We start from the raw sequence: 10,114 nt of genomic DNA, 5'->3' as shown, positions 1-10,114 counted from the left end.
TGTACATCGTAATGTACATTGGGTGGCATGAGGGTATAATTAATTGAAAACTTATAAAAGTATCTGACATGAAACGCATCTTTTAAACATGGTATCAAATCAATGCACACTTGCATAGGTAGGTATACAGAGAAGAGGATGAGACATATAGTAAGCCTAAAATGGTAACCCACAACTGCCATGCATTGTCCTATATTATATTACACTACATAGCATACTACTAATTCTTTAGAACACTTTATATACAGATAAAAACAAATCACATCTTTGTGAAAGCGAGGTTTAGACTAGCAAGAACTTGCATGCAATTTTCATTATATTGTGGTATCTGATCAAACTTTTGAATGTGGTTTACATTAGTAGTCGGCACTGTAATGTAAATTGCATGCAAGTTATTGCCGGTCTAGGCATCGCTTAACAATCCAATCCATAAACTTATTTTTACTAACAAAGGGATGTTATATTTTTTTGATAGGTAATGGCAAAGTAAATTATGAAAATAAATAGTCACTAACACATTATTCTTATGAGCTAGCTACCAGGTATTGGGTGGTAAAACACCAGTAGGGGGCTGCATGACTCCTGTCTTTAATACTTCTTGTAAGAACACTTCCAATCTGGTCTTTGGGCCTCCTTCGTCTATATTCTCTAGTATTGCCAGATATTCTGAGCTAATCAGTCTTATTACTTTCACAAATTGCTTCCCGTACAGCTTATGAAATTCGGCACCACATACATTGAAGAAATCATGGATTAAAGTTGCACTTATGTCCGGTTCAGGTTTTAGGTTGACAAAGGAAGCCAGCCATTGCCAACCAAATCGAGGGCCATGAGGATTGGGAGCATTCACAAATCTAGGTGTTTTAGCAATCCAAATTGCACATCTCAGCTTAAATATTCCAGACATTCTCTTTAAGAATTTATCTTGCTTTTCTACTACACCTTCATCATTGTAGGTGTAGCCTCTAGACAGGTAAAAGTCTTTGTCTGTTTGTCCTTCCTTTTGAGGTAAAAACATTGGCACCAAGTATGGGCATAACCTATGGAAGTAGGCCTCTAAGAGCTTGCCAAACTCTGGAAACTGCGACCAGAGGGCTGCAGTGACTGCAGCCAAAGGGAAGGCTGCTTCTGGATTACTAGAAACTAGCAAGTCTCCCTGTCTCACTATTTTCTTAGCTAACAGAGCAGTACAGTAATATAGTCCCTGTGGATGCTGTGTTGCAGTGACGTAAGTATCTAGTACTTGCACTTGCTCACCTCTCAGAAGCTTAGCAAGTTTGTCATATTTGTCTTTCATGTGCATTCCACTAACAGAAGATATGGCATTGACTGGAGTGTTTACAGCTTTCTGGCAGTCAAATCGGAACTTTTTCATATGTACATTTTCAAGCAAATCTTTATATTGGTTTTCATATTGATCTAAAAAGCTTTTTAATTCTTGGAAGTAATTGTAGTTGGTTTGAGAATAAAACATTGGTTGTGATTTTTTGGGTTGCTCTGTTAAACGTTTCTCAATTTGAGCAACCTCTGCTGCCCTAGCCGCTTGTTCTCTTTTTTCTTCCGCCTGCTTCTGCCGTAATATCTCTTGCTGCTTTGTCTCTTCCTGTTGCTTCTTGACTAACTCCTGTTTTTTGATTTCTTCTAATTCTTCTAGCATTTTCTTCCTAATATTGTCTATATTTAGTGCTAAAACTTCAGCCTGTTTCACATTTTTGTCTGTGAGGGCCCCTGTTTTGCATAGGTCCATTATTGCACTGATGTTCCCTATCACAGAATTAATTGATGGAATGTGTTTTTCACAGACTGCCTTTGAAAGTCCTTGATCTTTTTGTAAAATATTTGTGATTTCATTGTAGCATATACATATTTTTGTATGGCTGTCTGTTACGGCGGCGAAGCGTGCCGTAGCTTGGTTTTGTTCTTCTAGAATTCGGTTCATATTTTCTATGGTGTGTTTATTAATTATTTGTGAGTTTTTCTCGTCCAGCTTGGCTTGCTCTAAGACTGTAAGATTGTCATTATCATGTAAGTGTTTAAGCATCTGCAACTTCTTTTCCCGGAGTTCGCGCGCGCGCCGCTCGCACTCCTCCGTTTGCTTCGTCCAATAATTACGCATACTCTCTGCTCGCCTGGCTAACATACTATCTAGAAGATTTTTAAATAATTCGTCGGAAGTATCTCGCAGGTTCTTTTCATATTGATTAATGATGGAGGCATACCTCAGATCGTCGCTAACTCTATCCTCAACCAAGTCTTCTTCGACAATTCTCGGCTTCGGGGTAACCTCAAAATTTTCTTCATATTGTAGTTCTTTCTTTTCAGGACTTCTTGGTCCTATAGTGACTTTTCTGACAGCGGGGCTTATTTCAGCAGCTTTGGTAAGTGCTGAAATGCGTAATCTTTCAAAATCAACAAGTTGATCGGAAATACTTTGATCCAATGATTTACTTTTGGACTTATAGTCGTCAGCTATTTCATATATATCACCCATGATATGGAATCAACTTTAGTTTATTTGCTTATCATTTTTTGCATAACTTGTATTATTAAACTGTCGTATACTCGAAATAATTGGGAACAACAGCACAATAACGATGTGATGCGCACTCAAAGAAAATATAATCACTACGTTTTGCGAATTTGCGCACTGTTCAATTCAGTTCAATTACAAAATAATTGACACTGACAGTAGTGACAGTACTGACACAAACAGTATAATCCGCGTTTACAATCGCGTGAGAGCCACGAGCCGAGACGCGAGGCGAGCCACGAGACGCGAGTGTTAAGGCTCCAGTACATAGTGGTCAAGGATGGTCCATGCCAAGCCATGCTTTGCAATGCGCAACAGTAGGCCTATATAGCCCCCTCCTCACTCGTGCGCGAATCGCGGCGCGAAGCCGCGAACGCGAGTGTGGCGTCGATTTTCGCAGACAGCGAAATCGACTCCACACTCGCGTTCGCGGCTTCGCCCGCGATTCACGCGCATAGTCTGGAGCAAAGAATATAATACTCACTAGGAGAAGAACGGTAACTCCATACAAAAAAATGTCCCCAACCGTTTATACGTTTATACTAGTGGCGCCGTCTTTGTGTACCAATGGAACTAAAGTTGACAACCGGTTTAGCCTGGCGGGTATTGGTAGGTAGTAATTCTGTTGATAAACATATTTGTTATCTTCATATCACGAAATATATGCAAGATGCAAATATTACCCCTTGTTTGTGGTATTATCAATTGATTTAAATAAAAGGCATGTTTATGTTTATAACATTATATATATTATTTATTAAAAAATGTTTTACATATAAAAATATACACTGAAAACTGGCAACTGGCAACTTAATAAAAAAATAGACATTAATAAAGCGCATTCACAAAGTTTTCAGTACCTTTTATACAAATAACATTAGGCATGCCTACCTATTACACTTTACACACAGATACACTACACTTTACATACGGCATTTTACACAGATTTCCAACTTGTATTCATACATTTCTTCACGGTTAATTAATACGCTTTCCAGATGCGTTATGACTCGGTTCCTTCTGAACCCACTAAAGTTGTAAATTTCACTCTGGCTGCTTCAACAGCCGTTGCTCCGCATTTAGCACATTTTCTATGTGCATTGCTGTAATCCATGTAGGTACAGACTTACAGTCTTAAGTGGTACGTAGCGGTACACGTTGTATGTATTATTTAAAGAGTTAATAAATAAAATTTTCGTTATGAACTTTAACCACAGCAGTTGGACAGAGTCATTGACAAATATATTGTTGAGATTTAAAATTGCCGCATAAATGTACATACTCTAAATTAATTACTGAATTGATCGCTAGATGTCTCTTTTTAAAATGCAAACTAGCTAACGGTATGTTTTCTAAAAACAATGGAGTCAAACAGTTTCCATGGTCAAGTCAGTAACCAAAAATAAAGTGACAGTGATAAGTGAAGTATAGTAGTAAAGTAACGTGCTTAGTGATAGGAAAGTGAACCTTAAAGTGCAGTGTTTAAGTGCGGATTTACAACAGCCAGGTGCGAACATTTGGTCCTATTCGAGTCGGATCAGGCTGTGACGCGAGTGATAGTGCAGTGCAAAGTGGACTCTATCGGATTGCACTAAGGACTATAATTGAGTAAGATCGTTCCGTTTATTTGGACTTGTAGAATTTCGCGAAGTGTGCTTTGGACTTGTAAAATTTTCCGCGATATTTGGGACTTAGAATATTTCGTAGTGTTCTGAACATAGTCTAATTTTCGAGTATCCGAGACTTAGAAAATTTTCATAGAATTTAGAACATAGAAAAATTCTGTGAAGTGATGTGAAGACTTTGAATATTTTTCACTAATCTTGCCTTAGAAGTTTGGAACTTAGAAAATTCTTGGAATTTGGACTCAGTCAAAATGGAAGCCTTATTCGTAGTACAAGCGGATAACTTACATCTTCTTCAGAAAACGGCTACAAACTTCAAGAAGTGTCCCAAGGCGAGACTTACCAAGTCATACTTGCAAGTCAGAGTGGAGAATTTAGACAAACTTTGGGAAGTTTTTCAAAACACTCACCGAGAGATAGTGAAGATAGCGACAACAGAACAACGAAATAGTCACGAATATTTTACGCAAGAGATATACGACAATGGAGAAGAGTTGTATATAGATACCAAAGCGGAGATACTTGCGAAATTAGAAGGAGAGCAAACGAGTCATACATCAGGAACGGAGAAGCAATCCATCAGACCACAGAGCCAGGAAGTGAAGCTACCTAAGATTAATATACCACAGTTCAATGGAAATTACAATGATTGGGGGACTTTCAAGGATCTCTACACATCTCTCATTCATAATCAGAGTTCATTGAGCCCAGTGCAGAAATTGCACTATTTGAAGAGTAGTCTTAGTGGCGAAGCTGAACAACTGCTAAAGCACATTCAAATTACTGAGAAAAATTATGAAGTAGCATGGAATACCTTACACAACAGATACAATAACAAGAGGATTATGGTTAACTCAATTTTGAATAGATTTTTGGGTCAAAAGAAACTGAGCGTTGAATCTGCCAAAGGTGTCAAAGAATTGCTGGATATTTCTACAGAATGTCTGAACAGCTTGAAGAACAATGACATTAGTATCGATAACTGGGATCCAATCATAATACATCTATTGGTGCACAAGTTAGATACGGAGTCACACAAGCACTGGGAAGAGGATCTGAAGACATTATCTGTGGAAGACTTGCCGACATTGGAACAATTCAACAAATTTTTGGAGGGAAGATTTAGAGTTTTGGAGATGGTTCAAACTGCGCACCCAAAAGAGAAGCCTCAAGTTAGAGCCAAGACGTTCCATGCAACTGCTACGCCTAGCAGTACCACAGACTCCAACCATCAATGCGGTTTCTGTAATGAAGATCATTTCATCTACAACTGCAAGGAGTTTGCTAAATTGGATCCCGAGCAACGATCCAAGGAGGTTCAAACAAGGAGTCTTTGCTTCAACTGTCTACGGCCTGGACATAGCGTGAGATTTTGCAAGCGTAATACTTCATGCCTGCGTTGTAAGAGAAAGCATCACACACTATTGCACGTTACGAAACCTAACACTGTATCACTCGTAGAAAAACCAGAGAAAGAAAACAAAGAGCAAGCTACACCAACAATCAACATAGTATCTCACTGTGCCTCTCAGAGACGGGTTACTCTTTTAGCTACAGCACTAGTGAATATTATGACAAACAGAGGAGCACAAGTAGTTCGAGCACTCATAGATCCATGTTCGGAAGAGTCATTTATATCAGAGGAGACAGTTAACAAACTACAACTCAAACGAACAAGGGTGGAGGGTCAAGTGACAGGTGTTGCGAAGATGTCGACTCCAATCAAGCACGCGGCGGAAATACAAATAGTATCGAGAATCAACGAGAGCTACAAGCTAAACTGCACCGCCTACGTGACAAAAGAAGTTACTGACATAATGCCTGTTACGAAGATCAATAAAGAACAATGGACTCAACTACATGGCTTGGAGTTAGCTGATCCTACATACTACAATCCTGGAGAGATAGATTTGTTACTTGGTGTGCATGTCTATACAGACATTTTAATGAGTGGAGTCATCAAGGGCAAACCAGGATCACCGATAGCGCAACAGACGTTATTCGGATGGATAATTTCGGGCGGAGCACCCGGTGAAGAGCACGGGAAGAATGGAAGAATTGTTAGCATGCATTTGAGTGTGAGCCTAGACAACATGCTGCAAAGATTTTGGGAATCGGAGACGCTAGATAATGAGAGCAAAGACACTCTGACACCTCTAGAGAAAAGAGCTGAAGAGATTTATGAGAAAACACTAGCGAGAGATGAGGATGGAAGATTCATTGTTGGACTACCATTCGTACGAGATACACCGATTGTTCCCGAAAATTCCCGTTCAATTGCTGTCAAAAGACTTGAATGTCTAGAGAGGAAGTTAGTACACAACAGCAAATTGAAAACTGAGTACGATAACGTGATTAAAGAGTACCTTACCTTGAAACACATGGAACCGGTAGGCAAGCCTGAGAAAGATGAGAAAACAGTCTACCTTCCACATCATGCTGTGGTTCGCGAGGATCGGGAGACCACGAAAGTGAGAGTAGTTTTTGACGCATCCTGTAAAGGATCTAATGGAGTATCTCTCAATGATGAACTACTGGTTGGACCGACTCTGCTAGAAGAGCTAAGAGATGTCATCATGAGATGGAGACAAAACAAGATATGTTTTGTGGCAGACATCGTAAAGATGTATCGACAGATCAAGGTTCGAGAAGCAGACACTGACTATCAGAGAATTTTGTACAGATTTGATCCAAAAGAAGAGATTCAAGATTTCAGAATGCTAACCGTAACATTTGGCACAGCATCAGCACCATATTTGGCAATAAGGACACTAAAACAGCTGGCCAAAGAAGAGAAAGACGCATTCCCTAGAGCATCTGAAATTATAGACAGAGACTTTTACATGGACGATGTACTTACAGGATTCGATGATGTGAAGTCAGCATTAGAAGCACACGAAGAGCTGAACAAAGTAATGAGCAAATGTGGATTTGAGTTAAAGTGGGCTTCTAACAGCAGAGAATTTATGTCGGCCATACAACCTGAAAAGAGAGAGAGTTCAAACACTGTAGACATGAGTAGAAAGAGCCAAATAAAGACACTCGGAATAATTTGGAATATCGATGAAGACAAACTCAAAGTTACACAAAAGGAAACCAATACTGAAAAACCTGTTACAAAGAGAAATGTACTCGGACAGATCGCTTCACTTTTCGATCCGTTGGGTTGGTTAGCACCAGCAATCATGAAGGCAAAGATGTTCATGCAGAAGCTATGGTTGGAAAAGCTAGATTGGGATGAGGAACTACCCACAGATCTAAAAGAAGAATGGATCCAGTACCAAGAAGACTTACCCGCGTTATCAGCGATACAGATTGATCGTTGGACTGGTTCTAGTAAAAATTCAGCGATCGAGTTACATGGATTTTCTGACGCATGCCAGACAGGATATGCAGCAGTCGTGTACCTTCGAGTTGTACCCAAAGATGGGTCACTATGTCAAGTGTCTTTAATTACTGCAAAAACCAAAGTTGCACCAGTTGTTAAACCATTGTCTTTGCCACGACTTGAACTATGCGGAGCATCGCTACTTAGCAAACTCATGAAACACGTGATGAGAGTTCTAAATATCGAGTTGCAACAAACCTATGCGTGGGTAGACTCCAAAGTGGTTTTAGCCTGGATAAAAGGAGATCCTAACAGATGGACACCCTATGTCAAGAATAGAGTGATTGACATAAGGAGCAATTTAGACACACACTGGTTATATGTCAATACCAAGGATAACCCAGCAGATCCAGCTTCCAGAGGTCTGTCACCCAGCAAGCTGAAACAAAATCAGTTATGGTTCAATGGTCCGGAATTCTTACATGAACCTGAATTCACCATACCCGTAGACTCCATACCTGAAACAGAATTAGAGAAACGCTTGTTAGTAAAATGTAAGACAACAACCATAGAAACAGACTCTGAAAAGCTTACCTTACTGAAGAAATACTCGTCACTGCAAAAACTTCTGGACGTGATTTCGTATTGTAGAAGATGGCTGAAGATCCTGAAAAGAGAAAAGAATATTAGTAAACATATAACCTGTGAAGAAAAAGATGAAGCACTTACCTTGTGTTTAAAGATGTCCCAAGAGATAGAATTTCCTGAAGAGATTGATCACCTGAAAAGTGGAAAAACTATTAAGAAAAGCAGTCGTCTACTGCAATTCACACCTTATCTGGATGATAAAGGTCTTTTGAGATTAGGAGGAAGACTGAAACACGCAGAGTTGAGTATGGATCAAAAGCATCCTATTATTATAACTAAAAACAACGTATTGTTACCTGTTTTGTTGGAAGATTCTCACAAAAACACTCTTCATGGAGGGCCGCATCTCATGACACCATATTTGAGAAGCAAATACTGGATTATTAAAGGAAGTTCTTCAATAAGGCAGTTTTACAAGAAGTGTATAACGTGTGCAAGATACAATGCGAAAACAAATACTCAGTTGATGGGAAACTTACCGGTAGTTCGAGTGAAGCCTTCCCGCCCTTTCCTTATCAGCGGTGTTGACTTTGCCAGTCCCATCACATGCAGAATGAGTAAAGGTCGAGGAGCTAAGACATACAAGGCATATATTGCTTTATTTGTGTGTATGTCTACCAAAGCCATACATTTGGAACTAGTCAGCGATATGACCACAGAAGCGTTTATCGCTGCTTTCAAAAGATTTGTGTCTAGGCGTGGTCATTGCAAGGAACTCTGGAGTGATCATGGTACAACATTCGTTGCAGCTGAAAAAGAACTATTGAAGATGTGGCAACAAGGTCGCAACGAAATCCCAGAAGACTTACTCAAAAGTTTAGACGACAGAGGAACTCGTTGGAGATATATTCCCCCTGGAGCACCAAACTTTGGAGGACTATGGGAGGCCGGTGTAAAATCGACGAAATATCATCTGAAAAGAATAATGCAAGACGCAACCCTGACGTTCGAAGAATGTTATACGGTCCTTTCGCAAGTTGAAGCGTGTCTTAACTCACGTCCATTGGCTCCATTAGGCGATGATTTAGATTATTTGACACCTGGACATTTTCTGGTCGGCGAACCCTTGATTTGCTTACCAGATCGCAGTAATGAGCAGAGTAACATATCCAGCTTATCGAGATGGCAGTTGACCCAACGAATGCTACGAGATTTTTGGGTTAAATGGCAAAGCGAATACCTTTCTCGTTTGCAATTGCGTCCAAAATGGAATACACCTAAGAAGGATTTAGAAATTGGAGAACTGGTATTGATCAAAGATGGAAGATTTCCACCAGCGAACTGGAGAGTAGGTAGAGTACTTAAGAAGTACCCTGGCACTGATGGATTGACTCGTATGTATGATATTCGCACAGCTTTCGGGATCACACAACGGCCGATTACCAAGCTGTGTCGACTTCCTAACTAGTAATCAAGGAATACTTCCTTGGCGGCGGAGGATGTTGAGATTTAAAATTGCCGCATAAATGTACATACTCTAAATTAATTACTGAATTGATCGCTAGATGTCTCTTTTTAAAATGCAAACTAGCTAACGGTATGTTTTCTAAAAACAATGGAGTCAAACAGTTTCCATGGTCAAGTCAGTAACCAAAAATAAAGTGACAGTGATAAGTGAAGTATAGTAGTAAAGTAACGTGCTTAGTGATAGGAAAGTGAACCTTAAAGTGCAGTGTTTGTGCGGATTTACAACAGCCAGGTGCGAACATATATTTTTTATTATGGTGGGTAGACGTACCTACCCTCCATATATTTTATGAACATTGATAAAGACAGTTGGAAGCAAATATTCATTATAAAACTTAATCGCATGTAATTAAGTTTTAAGCGTTTTAAGTCCCGTTTTATGATTAATATTGTATAAAATTCGTGATAATTTAAATCAGAGTTGGGAGCAATGTTGCTGTAGAAAAATGTTTTTATTTTTATTACTCGCAACTTTTTCCCGGAGGCCAACGCACACATAGAAGATTAAGGCGCACA

The 10,114-nt window shown here is 39.5% G+C and overlaps 1 protein-coding gene across 1 annotated transcript; it reads right to left on the bottom strand.

The window, feature by feature from the left end:
- Positions 1–2,619, bottom strand: LOC134799588 (mRNA export factor Gle1-like). Its single transcript, XM_063772023.1, has one exon. The coding sequence runs from the start codon at positions 2,489–2,491 to the stop codon at positions 536–538; it is 1,956 nt and encodes a 651-aa protein (XP_063628093.1). The 5' UTR covers positions 2,492–2,619; the 3' UTR covers positions 1–535.
- Between the last annotated feature and the right edge of the window lie 7,495 nt (positions 2,620–10,114).

The sequence above is a fragment of the Cydia splendana genome, chromosome 18, assembly GCF_910591565.1.
Source record: "Cydia splendana chromosome 18, ilCydSple1.2, whole genome shotgun sequence".
Taxonomy (NCBI): domain Eukaryota; kingdom Metazoa; phylum Arthropoda; class Insecta; order Lepidoptera; family Tortricidae; genus Cydia; species Cydia splendana.
This window is presented reverse-complemented; position numbering and strand designations above follow the sequence as displayed.